Below are 22,336 nucleotides of genomic sequence, written 5' to 3' on the forward strand. Positions count from 1 at the left end.
CTGCAGATCTGAGTTCTTTAGGTGCCCCACCTGGTGTTGATCTGGCTGATAGGGACCTGGAGCTGCGCAGCCATGTCCTCTGCTGTCTCGTTGCCTTCTGATATGATGCCCACACCTTTGGCGATGGCCTTGGCTGTGATGGGGTGGTCCCCGGTCACCATGATAACCTGGGTTGGGAAGGGAAGGAAGGGGAGCAGAATCATCTTCAGGGGGTCCTGGACGCTTTGTCTTTCTCTCCAGGACCTAATGGATCACTACCTTCATTCCACAGGGCTATTCGTAGTAGTCCCCAAGGACTTCTGCTATGGTGGCTTCATCCCCCGGGACTGGGTCAGGACCACCAGACCATAACACATAGAACAGTTTGGGTTCTAGATTTCCCGGGCATAAATTGGGGATTTGGGTGTATTACTATATTCCGATTTTCACTGAATTGTTCCAGAAGCTGTTCTGTTTCTTTAAGCTCAAAAGACAAACACCTACACATAGACCAAATGGTAATAAAGGGACATCTGGAATAATCCATCTGCCTAGCAAAATATCCTCTAGGCCCAGGTGCGTTCTGACCCTCACTCTTCCTCACCTTCCCCCCGTGGCCTCCCCTGGGTTCCAGCCCTGTTGCTGATGCCCTGTCCCCTGGCTCCCCAAAGGTCAGGTGCCTGGCTCCGAGCTGTCCTAGCATTCTGTTCCTTCTGCGTGTCCGCACTCCTCCTGCTCCGGGTGGGGAGGGCTTGTCTCTGTCTGCTGGCCCGAGCGCTCTGCAAGAATGGGCCGAGTCCAGGCTCCTCGTGAAGCTTTGCTCTTGCGCAAAGCCTAGCCCATAGCTGCCGTTCCACAAACAGCCATCAGATGCAGGAATGAAAGAAGGACGGCTTCTTGAGAGTCACGGCGCCAGGCTCCCGAGTGCCCTCCGGGCGCACGGCTTTCCCTGGCTCCGACGGAGGGAAAGGCAGCTGCGAGGCTGTGACTGAACTGTCCTGGGAAGGTCCTGGAAAGGTCCGTCTGTTTGCTTTCAGAGCATGGAAACAAGGCTGTAGGGAGTGTTTCCCAGAGCCCGCCTCGCTGTGCGCTGGCCTGAGAGCAGCGTGACTCCAAGCCCGGCTTCCTGGAGGGAGGTGGTGACGCAGAAGTCCGTGTGGCCACCAGAGACCAGCACGGCCACTGTGCCCACAGCATGGACGGCGAGTGTCCCCATCTCACCAACGCGGCCCCACGGGGTACCCGGGGAGGGTCTGGGAGGGAGCTGCATGCGAGCTCACAACGTTCCCGATGTGACGCAGGCCGAGCCCTCCGTGCTGCCCTTCAGGCTCCCTGCGCCCGGACAGCCCCGCAGCGGCTCATCCGTGGTGACCGGGGGGCCCAGAGGGCAGGTGCGCCGTCATCCTGATGCCCCCCCCGCCCACCCCGAGCACTCTGGCTCAAAGGGGCTGTTCTGTAGTAGTTTCTGGCAGTCCCACCTCCAGGCCAGGCTGGAGAAAGAAAAACACAAAGTACCCCCTTCCCCACCCCCACCCCCGCCCCTACTGAGTCCCCAGGACGCGATTTCGCAGCGCCCAACAGATGTGCGGTCCTGCAGAGCGGCTCCCTCTGAGGTGAAGGACGTCTCCTGGTTTCTGGGATTCGTCAGGGACTGAAGGACTCTCATTTCCAGCTTGTGGGTGTTGGCGTACCTCCGCTGTCCCCACGTAGTCTTGCGAGCTGCCCTCTTGTTCCCTCGTCCCTTCTCTTCCCGTGTGGGGCCCATCGGAGCGACGGAGTCCGGTGTTGGTGACACAGCCGTAGGTCTCACGGCCAGACTGCGGTTCTCGGAGGAGCCGGGTTCAGGGCGAGGCCCAAACACCTTCACGGCCCCCACAGCCTCAGTGAGTGGCAAATATAATGGATACTTGTATTTATTTTTTTAATTACATTTATTCCAAAGGCCCGAGCACGCGGCTCTACCTGGGAAGTACCAGCCCTGCGATCACCTCCTTGTAAGAACTTTGCTGCCCTGTGACCCCAGGGCTCTCCGATCGGCTCCGCATCAAGGCCACTTTGGTGTTGGCCCTGGAAGGGTCTACCCTACGCGACAACCCGCCTATGTCTATCACATTTGTCTTCCTCGAAGGATGGCATCATGTGTGTGTTTTACACTCCCCTATAGGGAAAGGGGGCTGATTCAGAATTTCTCACCGAGTCTGCCAAACTTCTGCCAGCTTCGGGTCCAGAAGAAGTGAGAAATGATAATGCGAACTGTAAGCCTATGCCCAGAACACGGACTGGCCCAGAAAGCCCCCGGGCCTCCTGCTTCAGCAGCCAGCCTCGGACTCGCCTGCCTCGGGCGGTCACGACACCCAGGCTAACTCAGCCCTTCGGCCCCGTTCGGGCCTCCTCACCTCGGGGGCAATTGTAAGTCTCTTCTTCTTGCTGTAAGGGACCCACAAATCCCCAGATGAGATGCATTTCACATCCCCAGTATAATTCCCCATTCCAACAGCCACCTCAATGCTCAGGAAACTCAAATGGGCCCTTCTCCAGCTAGCTCCCATGATGTGGTGTGGGGGCTTCGAGAGCCGGGGGAGGTCGAGACGTTGGCCATCCTATGCATGTGCAGACGTGCTGCTTCTGCAGAGAACCAACCGCCCAAACAGCGTGTGGTGATTAAGGAACTCACTCTGAATAGTTCCTCCATCCGTCCCTCGGTTCTCACTCCAGCCACAATCATTGAACTTGGCATGGCCCAGCTGCCCCCAGACAAACTGCCGACAGTCAAAGTTCTAAGATAAAGCCAGCTCCAACAGATAGCATCTCGTTCTCCCTAGATACCTCCAGCGCCCCCCACCCTCCAACCTGCTGTCCCCCAGGCCTGGGATCCAGAATATCAGGCATGAGCCGGAAAGGCGTCAGTCTCTGACCTGTGAGGATGTAGGTGAGTCTTAGAATCTGACCTGGAAGCGGGGTACAGAACGTCTCAGAACTAGAGGAATCCCATGCAGTCCGAGCCCCCCCGGCCAAGGAGGAGTTCCCACCTCTGGGAGTGTGCTCTGCAACTGTGTTTCACTCTTTTTGGTTTCTAGCTTTGACGCCTGGACGAGTGCCTGTTGGTGTAGCTGTTTGCCCCGAGTCAGGTGCAACCAGGGTTCAGCTCTCTGTGGCTCAGCCTCTCTGTCATCCACTCCAGACCCAGCCCCTTCCCAGGAGCACCTTTCCCTGACATCTTCTAGCCCTTTGCTACTCCTGCTGTGGTCTGCAGACCGGCGGCAAGGGCATCACCTGGGAGCTTGTTACAAATGCAGAATCTCAGGGTCTTAGACCTGCAGAATCAAGATTGTGCATTCCGACAAAACCCCTAGATGAGTCACGTGCACAAACCCTAGGACACTGGTTCTCAAACTTACCTGCCTAGTGAAATCTCTAAGAAAGTTTTAAGAAAGGGGGCGCCTGGTGGCTCAGTCGGTTAAGCGTCCACCTTCGGCTCAGGTAATGATCTCTGGGTCCTGGGATCGAGCCCTGCATCGGGCTCCCTGCTCAGTGGGGAGTCTGCTTCTCCCTCTCCCTCTGCTCCTCCCCCCTGCTTGTGTGCTCTCTCTCTCTCTCTTAAATGAATAATCAATAAATAAAAATCTTAAAAAAAAAAAGTTTGAAGAGTACAAATGTCTACATCCTGCCCTGAGAGTTTCCAATTTAATGGGTCTGGGGTGTGGCCTAAGCATCAGATTCTGTTTTAAGTTTATTTATTTATTTAAGTAATCTTTATACCCAATGTGGGCTTGAACTCATAACCCCAAGATCAAGAGTCGCATGCTTTACCGAATGAGCCTGCTGGGGGGGCCCGGGGGGGCCCTAGGCATCAGACTTTTAAAGGTCCCCTGGTGATTGTAATGTTCAACGCAAGACAGGATTCTAACTACAGAAGAAACTTACTATTTCCTATTAGGTAGTCTCTTAAGACTAAAAATCGTAAGCTCAAGGAAACAGACATCCATTAAACCAAGATTATGAAGAACCTACTCTAGGCAAGGCTTCCTGCTGTTGCTGCAAGTTGTGACGGGTCGGGGGGCTTCCGGGATATGGTCAGGAGTTTACCTTAATCCCTGCGCTACGACACTTGCCCACAGCATCAGGCACTGCAGCTCGGGGAGGGTCAATCATGGATATGAGTCCCACAAAACAAAGGTTATCCATGGGAAAATTGATTTCATCTGTATTAAACTTGAATCCTTTGGAGAAAGTGCTAGGCAGATTCAAGAAGCAGAACCCTGGGGAGAGACAGAGGGACCAGTAGTCATTCAGCGGCCTACGTCCCTGTCTCGCTCACCCCAACATCTTCGAAATTTCACCCCACAAATAACCATTTGGGTGTCATTCTTTCTGGGTTTCTTCCGAAGCCCCTCACCTAGCACGCGTTCCCCCAGGCCTCCCAGTTCCATGTAGGCTTTCTGGAAGTCTTTCCTCATCTCATCGTCCATGGGGTACTCCACCCCCTTCAGAAGGTAAGAAGAGCAAAACTCTAAGATCCTCTCCGGAGCCCCCTTCATCATCAGTACGTGGGTCTGGGAGCTGTCGTCCTGCAGGTGGATGGACATCTAGGGAGGAGAGAGGAAGAATCCTTGTGGCAGGAGGAGGGAGCAAGGGTTGGGGCAGAAAAGCAGGGGAAAGGTTTTTGAGGGTAAAACAACAGGCAACCCGTTTCATATCCCCCTCCCCATTTCCTTTGTCCCCTAACCCCAGTGCAGCCCCCTCCCTCCAGGCAAATCTGACTCAGGGTCAAGCCCACCCGCCCTCCTGTCCCGGGATCCCAGCCCGGTGTTATTTGCACAGGAGTCCCTGCTATCTCTGCAGGAGCTGAGAGCAGAAGCAGGACTCTCACTTTCTCTGCTTCCTCTCTGTCTGGAAAGCAGAAGTGTGGGCCGGGCAGAGGCAGCTGGGTAGACGGGAAGAGAAGGTAGGGGCCACAGTCCTGTGTCCCCCCAGCAGGAATGCTTTGTGACCTCAGGTCAATCCACCGAACCTCTCAAAACCTTAGTTCCTTTGATACGATGCAAAAGATTCTGTGTTTCCGACTTCATTGGGTTTTTATGGGACACAATACAGTCAAAAATCCGCATATATCTTTTGACTCCCCCAAAACCTAACTACTAATACAGTTTGCTGGTGACCCAAAACCTTACCAATGACATCAACAGTCAATTAACACATATTCTGTATGTTGTGTATTATATGCTGTGTTCTTATAGTAAAGTGAGCTCAAGAAAAGAAAATGTTAAGAAAAATCACAAGGAAGAGAAAATCCACTGACTGTACTGTGTTTATTGAAAAACATTGGTGTTTAACTGGACCTACGAGGTTCACACCGTGCTGTTTGAGGGTCAGATTAGTTGTTAAAAAGTACTTTGAAAACTACGAAGCACAATCCAGATTACGTCATCGTAATCCCTTTGCCACTCTCCCGACAGTGCCAGGGGCCAGTGGTGGGGTTGGGGTTGGGGTCGGGGTCAGGGTCAGCCTGGTGGGCTGGGGGCAGGGAAGGCCAGATTCACAGTGAATCTCAGGAGACCAGAGGCCAGGAGGAGAGAGGAATGAGATGCATTTCGGTTTTGCGTTTTCCCTGGATCCTTGATCTGTGAACAGGAACTATGATAGGGTTCCTCTTTGAGCCAGGAACTTCCCGTTATGAAGCCTGTTTGGTCACCAAACCAGCACCTGAAAGGAGCAGGTGCAGAGAGGCCGGACCACACTGCCCAGAGGGTAACCAAGGTGGGAAGCCTGTGTGTAAAGTGCTGTTAAAACCGTCCCAGGAGAAACCTTCAAATATTTCCTATAACTCTCAGTTATATTCAAAATATGCCTAAGCAGTTAAGAGGAAAAATCTTAACTTGTTGAAGCAGAAAGCTGTAAGAGGTTTAAAAAGCTTGATTTCCTGAGTGCTTAATACGTATTTGTTCCCTATTTACTGGAGATTATCGGAGGTGGCAGCAAGACCTACTTATAAGTCAGTAACTTGGTCACAAAAAAATCACATCTTGATAGAAAATTACAGATAAAAAGGTGGGAGGGGGCGCCTGGGTGGCTCAGTCGTTAAGCGTCTGCCTTCAGCTCAGGTCATGATCTCAGGGTCCTGGGATCGAGCCCCATGTCGGGCTCCCTGCTCCGCGGGGAGCCTGCTTCTCCCTCTCCCTCTCCCTGCCTCTCCCCCTGCTTGTGCTTTCTCCCTCTCCTTGTCAAATGAATAAATAAAATCTTTAAAAAAAAAAGTGGAGAAATCTGGGAATATCAGGACAGAGACCCTTCCTTTCATTTCAGTCTGAGAGCAAGGAAGAGATGAAGCCTGCAGGTGACCGAGTGCTGGGACAGCCTCGCAGAGCCCGGGGCTCCAGCCGCACCCAGAGCCCACCCCTGAGGGCAACGCCCGGCTGGCCGAGCTCACTGGTGGGGGCGTCACGGAGGAGGATCGTGCCCTTTGCACGTGATACTCAGAAAACACACTAATCTAGTCGTTTTGGGGAAAGTTGCTATTTTGTTGGCCATCCCAACAAGTGTCATGGATATGTTTTGCTTTTATTTTAAATCACATGAAGGAAGAAGTATCTACTTCTTTGCAGGCACAGGCTTTAATCCGGTCCTGCCAAGCACAGAATTCTTGTCTGGGTTGTGAGGCCACTGAACGTCAGAAAAAAAAGTGAAATAAGTTTGCAGTGTGGGCTTAGGAGACCTATCTTATTACACGGACTGAAAGTCAGCTGAGACAAAAAAATTCGGGATCTATTTCTTTAACTCTTACTTGTTCAGTGTTCAATATGAAAAGGCAATTGGGCTTTAAAAACTCAAAACTCTATATAGCTTTTGTCATTTTATTATTGTTTTTTTAGTTATGATTTTTTTCCCTTGTGAGGAAAATTTGGGGGATCTACTACTCTCTTAGCAACTTCCAAATACAACCCTTGATGAGTTCGCCTGCGCACAGGCCTTGCTAACCTCCTGTGTGTTGTTCTGATGTTAGCACCGTGCTGCTAAAGCGAGCACTCTTCTGCGGTTTCTAAGACAGGAAAACAAAACTGACTTTTTGGGAGTCTCGTTTCTTCTCTGTTACCTACACCTAAACGTCTGCCCTTCATGGTAGCCCATGAACTTGGAGGATTCCCCTCCCCTGAGCAAACTGTGACTGTCCTGCGGGCCCCAAACCTGACTGGTGGCGCTCCAGTTGTGGGGGCGCCCCCCCCACAGCCCCCTCTTCCAGGTGTGCGGGACCTCCCATGGGAGGGTCCCACTGGCTTGCTGGCTGTCCCCTGCACTCGGGGTTAGTGCCCACCACCGCCCCTCAGCCCGCGTATCTCCTTCCCTTGTCACGCCTCTCTGGGTAGCGGGTAAAATGCCCCTGAGAGACGAAAACCTTCGCAAATGTGCTGGAGCGCTCGCCCCGCCACCTACCTGATGGCAGGTGCTAGAATCCAGGCGCGGAATGCAATCAGGCGCTTCCGGGGAGTGCCTTGCAAACCCAGCCTTATCCTGCAGGGGCAAACCTTCCAGGAGCCACAGAGATGCCTCCGAGGGCCGCCCAGGCTCTACCGTGAGTGTCACCAACCAGCCTGTCCCACCCGCAGGACACTTCCCACGTGCTCTCTCCACAAGAGACGGAGCCTCGCTCTCTGCTTGGGGTCGAACGCCTCTTCCTTTACCACCTGCTCCTCCCTTTCCCTGCTGGTCACTTTCCCTTGAGGTGAGCCTTCCTCTTAATGGGGATGCTGGGTATCCACCGTCTCCATTCTGTTGTTCAGAGGGGAGGCTGAAGGCGAAGGCAAAGCTCCCATTTCCCCAAACGACGAGCCCACCCCCGACCACCATTCTACCCTTGTGGGTTCTGTACCTGGTACTTGTTGGTGGAATTAAAGGGGATCTCTGCCACCTTGGGGTTTTTCTCTCTCATTTCCTTCACAGAGCTGCATGACTGCTCGATGAACTTGAGGAGGGCTGAGTCGGAAGCATCCCCTGCTGTTGCCCGCTGCCGGGACGGGGTTTGTAGGGTGAGCCCGAGGGATACGGCACAGGGCGAGGGGTGCAATGGGGAGGACCCTAAGCGCCAGGATAGAGATTTCCAGGGAGAGGGCGGGGCATGCCCTTGACACGGAGGCATCGTCTTCCCCCGCAGGCCTGATACCTTAGCAATGGGAAGGGTCTCCTGGTGAGCCTTAAAGTCAGCTCGGTTGCAGAGGCCGGCGATTCGGGCCAGGATGAACCAGGTCGCAGAGCCCTTGGCAAACGTTTTCCCTAGGGAGAAGGAGAGGCTGTGAGCAGGATGGGGGTCGGGAGTTTAAAGCAGGGACTTACTCACATCCTGCTCTGTCCCCCAGCACTTGACAGAGGAAACCCTCGTCTGCACTCAGGGCCCAGCCATCTCCCGTGTCCGCACCCCCCCCGGCCCCTCCACGCGTGGCTCACCCACACCACTCGAATCACCAGTCTGCTCTTCGCTGGTGTCAGCCTCGTATATGGTCTTGTCGAACCACATGTGGGCCACGGTCATGCGGTTCTGGGTGAGGGTGCCCGTCTTGTCCGAGCAGATGGTGGAGGTGGAGCCCAGCGTCTCCACCGCCTCCAGGTTCTTCACCAGGCAGTTCTTCCGTGCCATGCGCTTGGCGGTCAGGGTCAGAGACACCTAAGGCCATGAAGGGGGCTGAGAATTAATGGCGACGAAGTGCTCGGCTGCTCACACCACTTTGTGTTTGGGAAATCGGATCGTTCGTATTGCTATTGTAATTTTTGGAACTTCTTTCCCTTTTGTGTCCACCTAGTCTTTAGCGATTCCACGTCCGGCCACAGGAAGGAAATCAGGAGAGTGATGGTGTTCGTGCTTCACAGCACAGCTCGGAAAAAAGCGCATCTTCCTTCACCAGGGGAACATAGCGTGTGACCTTGTCCCTGGAATACTCTGCTCCCCCAGGATCCTTTCGTCTTTTCTGTTCAGCAGCCCCTTTCCGGTCAAGTTCAGGGACCATGTCAATAGCTAACCTTTCATTGTGGGGTAAGGGGGCTGGTACCAATAGTTAGAAAAAAAGAAGAAAACGGGAGAATCATGAAGTCGAGAAGGAATATTGCACCATTGGAAAGGACTTGAGAAATTATTTAGACTGGGACATTTTTGTTGACATTAATTATGCGGACCATACGTTCAGTGAACATCAGGTGTGGCAGGGTTGTTTTAAAAACTAATCAGTTCTTAGGCTATGGTTATATTAATACAGAATTCTAATCGTGGGGTTATGATTTATTTACATATTATCACTAGTCCTGAGGTTTTTGTGCTAACCAACCACACCCTGAGTATTATTCTCATTTCTATTTTAAGAAGGATATTGATAATCTAGAGCATAGCCCCAACAGGTGATCAGTAAGCCAAGGGGTCAGAAGACTGTGTCCTGTGAAGAACAACTAGAGGAAAGGGGACAATTTCACCTCCCGCCGGGGAGTTTGAGGAGACATGATGGCTCCCGTCAATCAAAAGCGTAGTTTGTAAAAGAGAGAGAAATGACTTGTTTTGTGTTTCTTCAGATGGGAAAACTGGGACCAAACAGGAAGTCGTATTTCTGCTCAACACAATGAAATCCAGCTAGAGCAACCCAGCGGTGAAATGAGCGGAGACCGAAAGGGGCGGGCTTCCCAGGACTAGAAATAATCATCATCTCCCATGGATTGTGCACAAGATATTCAGCATTGGTGGAAAGGTTGGATTTCTAAGGGCTTTGAAGTCCTTTCCAATAAGATTCTGTAATTCTGAATTAATCTTCCTCTAGAAACCGATGATTAATTAAATTGACGCCTGGAGATGTTCCGTGATTTGGCCAAGTTCACTGGCTGGTACAGGCTAGACTAACTCACTGCTGGTGACAGAATCTAAGTGCTTCCTGCACTGCAACTCATGGAGAAGAAAGAGAAGGCACCAGAAAATATGGATGGAGGAAGTCAAGGTCCTGTGGGAGCTAAGTGGTTGACACTTGAGAGATTCACTAGCAAAAGAGATACAAACGATTTCATCCCCTGGGGCGGTGTGTCTGCCCAGAGGCCACCCTCCACCTTGGCTACTCACGGTGACGGTGGCCAGCAGCCCCTCGGGCACATTGGCCACGATGATGCCGATGAGAAAAATGACAGCCTCCAGCCAGCCATAGCCCAAGATCAGCGAGAACCCGAAGAAAGAGACACCAAGGAAGATGGCCACCGCTGTGATCAGGTGGATGAAGTGCTCGATCTCTACAGCAATGGGGGTCTTGCTGACCCCCAGGCCTGACGTCAGAGAGGCGATGCGGCCCATCACCGTGGAGTCTCCCGTAGCGATCACAATGCCCCGAGCTGTTCCTGCGGAGCAACGGGGAGGTCTGAGGTGGGGGCGCTGCTGGCTTTCGTTCCTACAAGGAGAACGCTGTCAGTGGTCACAAGCAAGGTGGACACTCAACACCGTCCGAGAGGCTCTTGTAGTCTATGCTCCTCATATTTAGTTTATACAAGTAAGGTTCTCCTCGCCCGAAAAATCTCTGAGATTTCACAGTTCTCCACTTTCATTGACTCATTGCCTTCCCCGTCAAGAAGGTCTTCATTACACTTAATCTAAATGTCTTCTATTGCCTGTATGTTTCTTACTTTGCCCTCAGCGGCTGAATAGTTTCTAGACCCCCAGGAGTCGGGGTCGCCCTTCAGCTAGAGTCCTCCCTCCCAACATCTGGTTATCCACTACCCCAGTGGTTCTCCGTGGGTGGCCATTTGCCCACCCAGCAGACATTGGGCAATGGCTGGAGGCATCTTGGTTGTCCCAGCTGGGGTGGGACGGGCTGCTCCTGGCATCTGGCGGGTAGAGGGCAGGGTTGCAGCTACACATCCTGCAAATGACCGGAGCGCCCCCCCACCCACCCACAAGGAAGAATTATGCTGCCCTAATGGTGATAGTATGGAGGCTGGGGAACCGAGCCCCTCCCTGTTCCGCCTGCTGGAGCCAGCCTGACCCCTGCCGGGGAGCGAAGCCGTAGCAGCTCTGGGCCTCTCGCTCCTGGCGCCGCCCCCCGAGTCAGAAGGGGGACTTGGACGTCCTGTTGGGCTTTACACGCACGGGATGCCGGCCACTCACCTACGTGGCTTGAAATGAGGGGCCTGACAAGGTTCTTGGCTCAGAACAATTTTCCGGCTTTATAAACACAGTGGCTGAAATTCCTTCCCTTCCAAGTCACGGTCAGAATCACCCAGAAAAGCCACGTACTCTAGAAATATCACTTGTTTTAGGATCAGAAGGACTCCGGCTGGGAGTTCAGCTTTCCAGCGGGGCAGCTGTTGGCCCGGGGCCAGCTCCGTACCCGCCGACCCTCGGGCTGCCTCAGCTCTAAGAGGGGATGGAAGCGTCCACGAAGCTGCGAGGAGTAAAGGTTATTCCAGGAGCCTAGGACAGGACTGGGCGCAGTGGAGGCACGCAAATGTTGGTTTCTTTCTTCGTCTAGATGGATTTGGGGTCTTGAGAAGGACTGATACAGAATCATGCGTGGGACTGAGTAGGGGTGATTCTACTCCGGCAACTCCCACAAACTCCCTGCACAGAGCGGCTGCTGCATGTCCGGGGTGGCCTCCGCTGAGGGAGCCTGAGAGCGGGGTCCCGCCCAGATGGCCACAAGGGGGGTGGTCGTGGTGTCCGGGGGAAGAGTGGCTCCGGTACGAGGCCTCTGCAGATGGGCTCCACAGCGGCCGCCCGCCGGAGGGCTGCCTGCTGGGCGTGTTCACAGAGCCTTGTCGAAGACACTACAGTAACGAGAGGTGCTGGGAGGGTGTGGGGTTGGGGGCGGGGGTGGAGTATGATCCTCGAGTCTCCGCTTTCCTACGGGCTTGTGCTCTTGGACACTGCATTTCATTTCTTTGAGCTCTTCATATGCAAAATAGAGTGCAGGTCTGTTGTGTAGTGTCCTGAGAGTCAGACCCATCTGTAACACTTGGCACACGCCAGGCGTTCAATTAAAAAAAATAGCTGTTTCTTAGATACCCAAACATTTATTCTTAAGCACGAGTAATGGCTTTCACGTGTGTCCCAGAGAGTCTTGCAGGCCTCCTTAAGGGGGAAGGTTGACATGAGACTGAGTCCGTTGTTACCACCTTGGCCAGAACTGCCCCCCAGTTCAAGGGTGTCTTACATTCTAGGAGCAAAGCCAGAGTGTGAGTGGCACCTCTGGTAACTCCAGTTTCCAATGCCAACGCCTCCCTGGAATAGTGAGAAGTTGCGGCTCCTCTCAGAAGAAGACTGACCTAGCAGGGCTGAGTAACTTTCTGCCCTCCTGTGCTATTTTCAACTTCTAGAGCATAGTCCATTCACCAGCCAGAATAATACGGAGCTGACGATTGCAGGGCACTTCCAACATGGTAGGTTTTGTGCTAAGCATTGTATATGCATGATCTCATTGAATCCACATGAAAATCTACAGGATAGCGACTCTTAGTATCATCAGGGTGCAAATGTGGAAATGGTGGCTTTGAACTTTCACCAAAGGTCATACAGCTCATGAGTGATGGAAGACCTAGACTGTTCACCAGCTCTTACCTACCCAATGACCTTTCGAAGGTAGAGAGTTCCTAAAATCTTTATTTGAATCTCTGCTTTTGAAACTAGGCTATTTATGATGTGATGCTCACCTTCCACACAGTTGGTGGAGAAGAAGCAGATGTTGTGGGTCTCCAGAGGGTTCTCGTGGGTGAACTCGGGGGAGCGGGTCTGGGGCTCTGACTCTCCCGTCAAGGATGAGTTGTCCACCTGGGATGGGCAGGAGGATGGGACGTAAAGTGAACATGGGAAGAAAAGTTCCTTCATAAAGATGACACGTCTTCATCTGCCACCAACACCATCATTACTGGTGTGCAGACACCAGCCCTGTTGGCTCCAACCTCAAATTTGCACCTGTAACTTCTTGAGGTTCTGAATAATAAGATCATGCTTTCTTTCACTGAGTCCAGATCACTACAGTGCTTGGCCCCCTCCCATAGCTTCCCGCATCCTCTCACCTTACATCCTTGTGAGGAGATGAGCCGGAGGTCAGCTGGGATTCGGTCTCCGCCCTTCACTTCTACCAGATCTCCTACCACCACATCCTCCACGTTGATCTGAATCTTCTCTCCGCCTCGAATCACCAGAGCTTGCTGTGAGAAGAGAGTGCAGGGTTATTTCCAAAGCTTTCTGCTTCCCCCATACCCGCTCCTGGCCTATAAGCTCCTGTTCCTGGTCTCCCTCCTTCTGACTCCCTTCCTTACGCTGTCACTCACCGCACCACCCTTGAAGGTCTCTTTGGCAGATTGCAAATTCTTACCATCCCTGTCCTTCGCAGCATGACTCTGATGACCCTCTCTCTAAGAGATGGGGGTCTGTCTCTCCGTCCTTACACTTAGGCTTGGCTACACGGCTTGCTTCGGCTCATAAGACGTTACAAGCATAATGCAAGCAGGGGCTTAAAAAGTGGGGGCTTGCCCTGTCGTCACTGGGAACCCCTCTGCCACCGTATCGAGCAAGCCTGTGCTGGCCTCCTGGAGGAAGAGAGGTCATAAGGAGAAAGGCTCCAGCGGTCACAGCCATCTCAGCCATCCCCGGACACGGGGATGAGGTCATCTGCGACCGTCCAGCACCCCTCAGCCCAGCCCAGATCAGAACAGCCCTGCCACAGAAGTGTGGGAACTGCTATTTTTGTTGTTCTGAGCCACTAAGTTTGGGATGGCTTGTTAGGCAGCAAAAGCTAATGAATGGTCCCCCAACTCCTACTTCATTTTACCAAAGCATCATCCCCTGCCTGAACTCTCACCCAAGGGAGGAATTAATTTATGTTGACACCAAAGGGAAGAGATTCTGGGCTATAACACTAGAACATGACTGTGCTGTCGGGAAATTCTGGAGCCTGTTTCTTTCCAAGTTTCCAGCTCTGTGCCTAGAAACCTCTTTCTGCTGTCATATTATTTCCAGATGCTTAAACATATTAGAAAATAATCTGAACTTTCAGAAAAGTGGCAAGCATAAAAATTGTACCAAGAATACTTGTAATGACCTTTACCCAGATTCACCTGTTGACATTGTACCCCATTTGCTTTGTCCTTTGGTCACTGTCTGCACACATGTATGTATGTGAACACTTCTTTGCCTGCACCCTCTGAGGGTAAGTCACATACATGACGATCTTCTATCCTGCGTACTTCAGTGCACGCGTCCCAAGAACTAGTGCGTTAATACCCACAACGTGGTTGTCGATTTCACTAGATTTCACTTTGACACCGTACTGTCCTCTACTGTTTGTAATCCAGCTTTGTCAGGACCCCGTATGTTCTTTGCCACATTATTTCCTCCTTAGGCATAGGATTCAGTCTCAGTCAGGTATTGCATTTAGTTGTCATGCCCCTTTAGCCCCCTGTAATCTGGAACATTCTCACAGCTGTTGTTTGTCTTTTTTTTTTTTTTTTTTTTGAGAGAGAGAGAGAGAGCTTGCATGAGGTGGGGCGGGGGGTTGCAGAGGGAGAGGGAGAAAGAGAATCCCAAGCAGACTCCACTCCCAGTGCGGAGCCCAAGGCAGGGCTCGATCTCATGATCCTGAGATCACGACCTGAGCCAAAATCAGGAGTCGGATGCTTAACTGACTGAGCCGCCCAGGCGCCCTTGTTCTTTGTCTTCAAAGCCATTGACATTTGGAGAACCCAGCCTCTCCAACCTCCTTTGTACCTCCCCCACTTTCACTAGAATGTTCTCATTTGGGGCTTCAGATTATGCTCGTCACATTCAGATTATGCATTCCAGGCCAGACTGCTTCATAGGTGTTCCTGTGTCTTTCTCAGGGTACTTCTAGGCATGATCGAGTAAATCTGAAGGACCCTCATCCTCATCACCACCCTCACTCAGTTCACACAGTGTAGGGTATAATTTTCTGGGGACTCAAAAACTGTGTGTTTGGCCACATTCTGCTCCTCTCTCACTAGGACTCCACACCAGTCCTACCTGAGGGACCATGTTTCTGAAAGACTCCATGATCTTGGAGCTCTTGGCCTCCTGGTAGTAGGAGAAGCAGCCGGTGATGATGACCACAGCTGCCAGCACGATGCCCAGGTAGAGCTGCGGGCGGGGAAACAAAGGGTTCATCAGGAGGTCTTTTCCTTCCTCTTCACCCTCAGAAAATCAGCTTGCAAGGGCAACAGCTAAGGAAGCGTCCGAGGCAGGTGCCTCACTCGGAGCCCTGAGTTTGGGTGAGGGCCAGCAGGATGCAGCAAACACCCAGGAAGGCTATTCATGGGCTTGGGGGAGGTGGGGGGGGAGCCAGGGTGGGAGCTCCAAGAAATGAAAATTCTGGCAAAGAGAAAGGGGCTGCAGAGCGCTTTGATGACCAGTCAGGAAGATAATCAAAGGAGAGCAAGTTTCTGGGCGAAACCATGGCTCTCAGGGAGCTGAATCAGTAGCTTGCTAGGTAAAAGGCTAGGGAAACCAGGAGGGACCAAGGCCTCCCTTGGCAAATCCTGGGAGTACTAGGGATTTGGGCCAGAGGCCTTCGGGAGTGCAAGGCTGCTGAGCAGAAGAGTGTCAGGGCTAAGCAGAGACTGGGCTGGGCACGAGCAGCTGAACAGACTCACGTTGTCTTTGGTAAGCTCCTCCTTGTAATGTAACTGGATGCCATAAGCCACGAAGCAGAGAATGGCACCAATCCATAGTGGGATCGAGAAGCCACCGAACAGCTGTTTACAGAATTTGACCCATTTTGAAGCGGTGGGGGGTGCGGTAAGTGTATTGGGTCCATCTTGTCTTAAGATTTCCTGTGCCCTTCTGGGGCTAAGGCCCTGTGTGGAGAGGAAATAGGAAAGGACAGAGAGCCATGAGCAGAGCAGCAGCTGCAGGGAAGCTCAGAAGTGCCATTTATGGCCCCGGCTGTGTCTACAGACCAGTGGAGCTCTCTGAAGGTCACCCTGGAAGTTCTTCCTAGAATTTGCAGTACAGAGGAGACCTCCCCTGTTTAGCATGGTTACACAGGAAGGATTTGTAGTTGGTGGACTGATTCACAAACCTTTTGAACACCTACCTTGGGCTGGTACTGTGGTGGGACAGCAGAATGAGTGGGAACGGTCCCTACCTTACGGAGCGCCACCCTAGTGGGAGGTAACGGTCAACTGTTCACGATATAACGAGCAAGGCTAATGCAATGATGGGGCACAATACCTTATGTCAACAACATAAGGACATTTACACTTTGACTCTTAGACATGGGGGAAAACGCCAACCAAACACATGCAGGTATAGATTCCCACTGGAGCCTTGTGCGCCTCTCCTTCTGAGAGTAATAGCAGAACCCACCAGAGGATCAGGAAACAAACTCTCCTTCATCCCCACTGGACACCCCAGCTTCCCCTGAAAAACGTACGACTTGAATGAAAGCAGGACAAGCCTCATTCGTGCCTCCCTGGTTACCAGACAAAGCCCCTTCAGTGAAGAAATTCTAGAACTAAGAACTTACGTTTTGAGGGCCTTTAAGTTTTTATTTGTGGTCCTCGTATTAGTGGTAGCAGTACTAAGGGTAATAGGATATGTGGTTTTACTGTTAAAGTGTGGTCTGGGGGGCCCATGGGGTCCGGCGATCAGATGATTTTCACAATAGTGCTAAATCATGGTTCGCCTTTTTCCACTCCTGCTCTTGAGCGTATGGTCACATATCACAACAGACTTAATACTGAAAATATATGGGAATCCAGCTGCCTTCTATTAAAAAACTAGACATTTAAAAAAAAAGCTAGACATTAAAGAGGTTTGCAGAAATGTCAAACGCCACTAAATTTTTGTTTGGGAAAATAGTTGTCATACAAATATTATTTATACTAATATATAATGGATTTACTCTTGTTTTTTAAATGAATTAGGAAGTATTTTTTAATTTTCTCAATTTTAATGTTGAAGATGATAGCTATGGATAGATGTAACCCACAAAAACAAAAGCTCTTTAGGGTCTTGAGAATTTATGAGAGCAGAGAGGGGGCCCCGGGGACAAGGATTGGAGAAGTGTATTCTCCTTTCTCTCATCTGACCCTGAACTCTCGGGGCATTACTGTGCTGGGCTTTCCCCAGTGTGTGTGCCGGGGAACTTGGCTGGGAGGAGGGAGGGGTAACAACATTGACCTGGAAGTTAGGGCCCCGACCTGCAGCTCCACCCCGGGGATGGGGTGGGGGCTCTGCATAGGAAGGAGACCCTCCGCCTCCATCAGGGGCTTCCTTTGCTCACCATCGTTAGGTCCACGGAGTACTTGGAGCTCAGCTCTTCCAAGGTTAATTTGTGATCCTCCTGAGGGGACAGTGGAGTCGTTGGGGGATGGGTGGTGACCCGGGTCATTTCGGGGGGGGGAGAGAAGCCCCTGGAGCAGAGGGCCCGGCCTGGGGGGTGCCGTCAGGGCGGGTGGGGCCGGGCTGCGGGGCTGAGGAGAGCAGCTGGGGGGTTCTCACCAGGACCACTTCCTTCTTCAGCTCCTCCAATTCAGTCTTCTTTTTTTTCCTCTTCATTTTTCTTCTCTTCCCCGTTTTAGACCCCCTTTTAGGTCTTGGGCTTGGGTTCTGCTCGTGAGGGGTCACGGTCCCCTTCTTCCCCCCGCGCCCCATTGTCCTCCCTAGATATGGCTGACCCAGCTCAGCTGGTGGGGAGGAAGCCAAGGGCGAGGAGAAGAAGTGGGGAGGCACAGGGAGAAGCGGGGGGTGGGGGGGGACCGAGGACGGGGAGGGCCAGGGGAGTGAGGAGGAGAGGGCAGGGGGAACACCGCCCGGGGAGAGCAGAGGCCGGAGGTGGGCTCCAGGGAAGGGGAGGCCAAGCAGGAGGCGGGCGGCAGGCGGCAGGCCAGGGCTGGGGACACTGTGGGGGCAGCCCCGGGCCTCGGCGAGGAAGTGCAGATGCTGAGGGCGCCAAGCAGGTGGGTCGGGGGAGGTGGCCCCTGGCCCAGGCCCTGTGGGTGCCGTGGCAACCCCCGGGTCTGTGGTCACAAAGGCCTCAGAACAGTTCTGGCCCAGAGTCCAGAAGTCCCGTCTCCGGGCTGGAGGGCGACAGGAGCAGGACCCGCCTCAGGGAGAACGTCAGCGTGAGCGCCAGACTGGACCCAGGTCCCAGCTGGGTCCTGCCGGCTTCCGGGGCTCACCCGGACCCTTGGCAGCTGACAAAAAAAAAATAAAGCAGGCCCTGTGTGTGAGCATGTTCTTACCGAGGCCTGCTTCTCCGCCCTCCTTGACCTCGAGCTTTTAGTTTTAGGAGATTACAGCAGAATAGGTCAGATCTTGGGCATTTGAATCAGTGCTGGGTTTGAATCCTGACTCCTCTGCTCACCAGCTGTGTGGCTTTGAGCAAGTTCCCTAACCTCTTTGTGTCTCTCTTTCCTCGTCTGTAAGGGGGATACTGTCTACCTAAGGTGGCAAAAGTCAGGATTAAATTGAGGTGCTCTGTGTAAAGCACAACGTCTCATATACGTAGTATGTGCTCAAGAAATAGCTTGAATTAACTATTTTTAGTTTCACTTGTGGCTTAATGTGCAGCTCTTCTTCTTTTTTTTTTTTTTTTAAGATTTTATTTATTTATTTGACAGAGAGAGACACAGCGAGAGCAGGAACACAAGCAGGGTGAGTGGGAGAGGGAGAAGCAGGCTTCCCGCCGAGCAGCGAGCCCGATGCGGGGCTTGATCCCAGGACCCTGGGATCATGACCTGAGCCGAAGGCAGACGCTTAACGACTGAGCCACCCAGGCGCCCCAATGTGCAGCTCTTCTTAGTGTGAATAAAACTATTCTTTTCTGCATGACAGCCTTGTATTTCCTCATTTTAATAGGACATATTTTTCTTTTCTGTTCTCCTTCTTTGACATCTCGGTAAGTACTTTGATAAAGTTAATTTTATTTATGTTTTATGTCTAAATACCTCCTTCCAAAAAGGATCTCTGAAGCAGCTGTATATTTCTATCATTTATAGATTTTCTCCGTTATGCATGCTGCAGACATTTTCCCTTTCTGATCTTGTCTGATATTTGTTTTACTGCATTTGAGTATGGCATGCTTTTTAAAAATATGACTGCACCAAAAAAAAAAAAAAATACGACTACATCAGAAAACATCATCTTGGTGCTGACGCAATGCTCCTTCTCTCTTCAGAAATAGAGATTCTCCCTCCCCGCTGGGACAATGATGATCTGTTTCTTCCCTAGATCAGATTGGGTTTTTCTTCTCTATTAAAAATGTACAAAATAAAAACTGCGAATCTCACTTCTCCACTGTTACTGCTGTTGACAGTGTGTGTACATCCTTCCAGTCTTTTCTCTGTGTATACACATAGAATCTCGAAGAAAATACCTTCTTAATCTGTATAGAATCGCCCACGTCCCCTTTGGTTGTCAGTCTGTTGTGTTTGAGCGGCTCTGTGTGTAACGTCTGCGATGTGTTCCAGATTCTGCCGTGACCGTGAGCTGTTCAGTCATTCCCGCTCTTGATGGATTTATAGGATAATTTCCTTTTCTTTTGAGTCATTAGAAACATCGCTGCAGTAGCAACTTCCTACAGAGTTCCCTTTAGGTCCCTGAGCTTCAGTTTCCGTGGAATCGATTTCCGTTGCTGAATCATAGGATCCTCTCATCTAAAGTTTTAGAAGATTCTGCCAGATTGCTCTTGGAAAGGGCTCTTCCTATATGCGTCCCAGCGACGAGAGGCAAGTGTGTGATTGCATCGGATGACTGTGATCTTTCTTATTTCCACCATTATAATTGTTGAAATTTGGTATCTTATAGTTTTAATTTGCATTTCTTTACTGTCTAGGTGAGCATTTTTTCCCTTATAGCTAATGGGCTTTCTGGACTTCATTTTTCTTTCTGTGAATTGTTCTTATACTTTTTCCAGTTTCCCACTGTTCTCTTATTCTTATGGATTTCCCCCCAGTGTTCGTGTGTAATCATGAAGCCCTTGAGAGCAAGGATCGAATTAAAGTTAAAACCGCCAAGCTCACATCTATGTGAGCACAGCCCTCAGCCCAGCCTTGCACATGGGAGGTCCCCCCCCAACACCAAGCAACTTGACTGACATAGAATCAATTGAAATTATTTTCAGAAACCCCATTCTGTTCCACAGATCTTAGCTCAAAAATCTCCCTCTTTAGAGAGGCCTCTGATTGCCAAACCCAATATAGCTGCCCCCCCAACTCCACCCCCATCCCCACCCTTCACCCCCCCACCCTCCACCCCCAATTCCCACCCCTCATGCCCCCCACCCTCCACAGCCCCACCCCTCACTGCCCCCACACCCCAACATGCAGCCCTCAATCCATCCCTGTGACCTTCGCTCTACTCCCCACCTTCTGAAATCATCCGTCCACTTATCTGTTGACTTGTTAATTGTTTCTCCATGACTGTGACGGTGGGGACTTTTCCTGGCTTATTCACGGCTGTGTACCCAGTTCCCAGAATAGCTCAGAGTGGCTGGTCCACAAATAGTTCCTAAGAATATGTTGAATGAATGATGAACTTTCAGGTTTTATCTCAATGTTCAAGGTTTTGTTGATTGCCACTTTGGTCTGCCATGGTTTAAAATCTGTTAAGGTCACTATGGCAGCCCCACAGTTGTCGGCTCTTGGGTTTCATAACCACTTATAACAAACTCTGATGTTCTTGCCTGACCCCTCTTGCAGCCAAATGTCACAACCAACATGTGATGTTTTGTAAAAACACTGAGGATTTTGATATTGGATTGAGTCTTGAGAGGAACTTCTGTTTCTCTTTCCTACATTCTGTCTCCCAGACAGCAGTCGGGATCAGCAATCCCCGTGTTCCTGTTTGTCTTCGTTACCCTCGTTGCGCTTTTAAAGTTTCTTTAGTAAGTGCCATATGTCACGCACACGAAATCTTGAGTGCAATCGGCTTTGGTTCTGTTGTAAATGGAAGCTGTTTGTACTGTATTTTCTGTCTCACTGATTTTAGGGATACGTGTGATGTTTGGAAGAACTGTTATCTCCTACCCTGCGGCTTTGAACTCATTGCTTCTAGGCTTTGTTGTTGTTGTTGTTCTTGCTGTTGCTTTGTTTTGGAGGACTTCCTTGGATTTTTTTAGGTATTTAACATCTCCTTTGTCCCTTTATTTAGACCACTTAAATATAAAGTCCTAATTCGGGATTTGAAATGTTGCTGGTGCTTTTGTTGTGGTTGTTATGATAGTTCTCCTGATGTACTGCATCTCCTCCTCTCTTCTCTGAGCACGACGGCTCTTCCTATATGCATTTTCTTCCCACATTTTAATCCAGAATAGATGTTGAATTTTACTGATTACTTTCTCAACATTTTTTTGAAATGACTAATCATTTTTTCTAGTAAACGTTAGTTGTTAGTTTTCCATATAATATATTGTACTTGCATTCCGTGAGGTACTGGTCATCATTATAGATATATTTCATTAAATTTTATCAAAACTGTATTTGTCTCATAAAATAGGCTGGGCAATACAGTTTTTTTTTCTGTATTCTGGTACAGTTGAAATAATATAAGGATGTCTTTGAGGAATTTGGAAAAAAAATCCTCCACTGAATTCAATGGAGCTGAGGATGTTTTTGAAAGACTCATTTAAAAAAAAAAAAAGACTCATTAAAAAAAAAAAATCAATTAGTGGGGGCGCCTGAGTGGCTCGGTCGTTAAGCGTCTGCCTTCAGCTCAGGTCATGATCCCAGGGTCCTGGGACCGAGGCCCACATCATGCTCCCTGCTCTGAGGGGAGTCTGCTTCTCCCTCTGCCTCTGGCCCTGCTTGTGTTTCTGGTCTCACTCTCTCTCTCGTCAAATAAATAATATCTCTAAAAATATATCGTTTAGTTAACATATAGTGTGTTATTAGTTTCAGAGGTAGAGCTCAGTGATTCATCAGTTGCATAGAACACGCAGTGCCCATGACATCACGTGCCCTCCTTAATGCCCATCACCCCCCTCCCCTCCAGCAGCCCTCACTTTGTTTCCTATGATTAGGAGTCTCTTATGGTTTGTCTCCCTCTCTGATTTCATTTTGTATCAGATGTCTTCTCTTGATAGTGATCTACTCATTTTTTCCTATTTTTTGCTACATTCTTAGCGTTATGAATATTTAGCTTGTCATCTGTCTCTGATGAGTCATCACGTTTCCTATTCCGTAGATAAAAACGAAAGGCCATGGAAAGCATTTCTGCCTGGATCAAAGGTTGGCCTTAACCTCTGGCACTACCTCCACCTTGGGCTAAATCCCCTAGCAGATTGATGAATCTCTTTGTATCATTTTTCTTACCCCGCTGCAGCATCTTTAAGCTGCAATCCTCTCCCTTTGCCTGGCTCTAATCACCTGGGTCTGCCCAGCCCCTCCGGCTCCA

At 50.8% G+C, this 22,336-nt stretch overlaps 1 protein-coding gene and 1 long non-coding RNA gene across 4 annotated transcripts in view; one reads left to right on the forward strand and one right to left on the reverse strand.

The window, feature by feature from the left end:
- The window catches only part of LOC118535179 (sodium/potassium-transporting ATPase subunit alpha-4), a 28,304-nt gene extending 10,804 nt beyond the window's left edge, over nt 1-17,500 (reverse strand). The window contains exons 1-14 of the mRNA XM_078078675.1: nt 17,444-17,500; nt 17,226-17,285; nt 16,035-16,046; nt 15,592-15,795; nt 14,966-15,079; nt 13,000-13,134; nt 12,634-12,751; nt 10,061-10,329; nt 8,434-8,632; nt 8,135-8,244; nt 7,844-7,978; nt 4,376-4,565; nt 4,066-4,238; nt 31-167 (exon numbers count right to left, since the gene is read on the reverse strand). Of these exons, the coding sequence (XP_077934801.1) occupies nt 31-167; nt 4,066-4,238; nt 4,376-4,565; nt 7,844-7,978; nt 8,135-8,244; nt 8,434-8,632; nt 10,061-10,329; nt 12,634-12,751; nt 13,000-13,134; nt 14,966-15,079; nt 15,592-15,795; nt 16,035-16,046; nt 17,226-17,285; nt 17,444-17,500 (1,913 nt within the window). The remainder of the gene's footprint in view (nt 1-30; nt 168-4,065; nt 4,239-4,375; nt 4,566-7,843; nt 7,979-8,134; nt 8,245-8,433; nt 8,633-10,060; nt 10,330-12,633; nt 12,752-12,999; nt 13,135-14,965; nt 15,080-15,591; nt 15,796-16,034; nt 16,047-17,225; nt 17,286-17,443) is intronic.
- Nucleotides 816-3,587, forward strand: LOC144382514 (uncharacterized). Of its 3 annotated transcripts, none has more exons than XR_013449525.1 (4): nt 816-996; nt 1,922-2,388; nt 2,802-2,908; nt 3,057-3,587. It is a non-coding gene; the product is annotated as an uncharacterized LOC144382514 (long non-coding RNA). The 3 variants fall into 3 exon arrangements; XR_013449526.1 differs by lacking the exon at nt 816-996 and adding an exon at nt 1,571-1,862 and having other exon boundaries at nt 2,144-2,388; XR_013449524.1 differs by lacking the exon at nt 816-996 and having other exon boundaries at nt 1,571-2,388.
- Nucleotides 17,501-22,336: the final 4,836 nt, after the last annotated feature.

This window comes from Halichoerus grypus, chromosome 7 (assembly GCF_964656455.1).
Source record: "Halichoerus grypus chromosome 7, mHalGry1.hap1.1, whole genome shotgun sequence".
NCBI lineage: Eukaryota > Metazoa > Chordata > Mammalia > Carnivora > Phocidae > Halichoerus > Halichoerus grypus.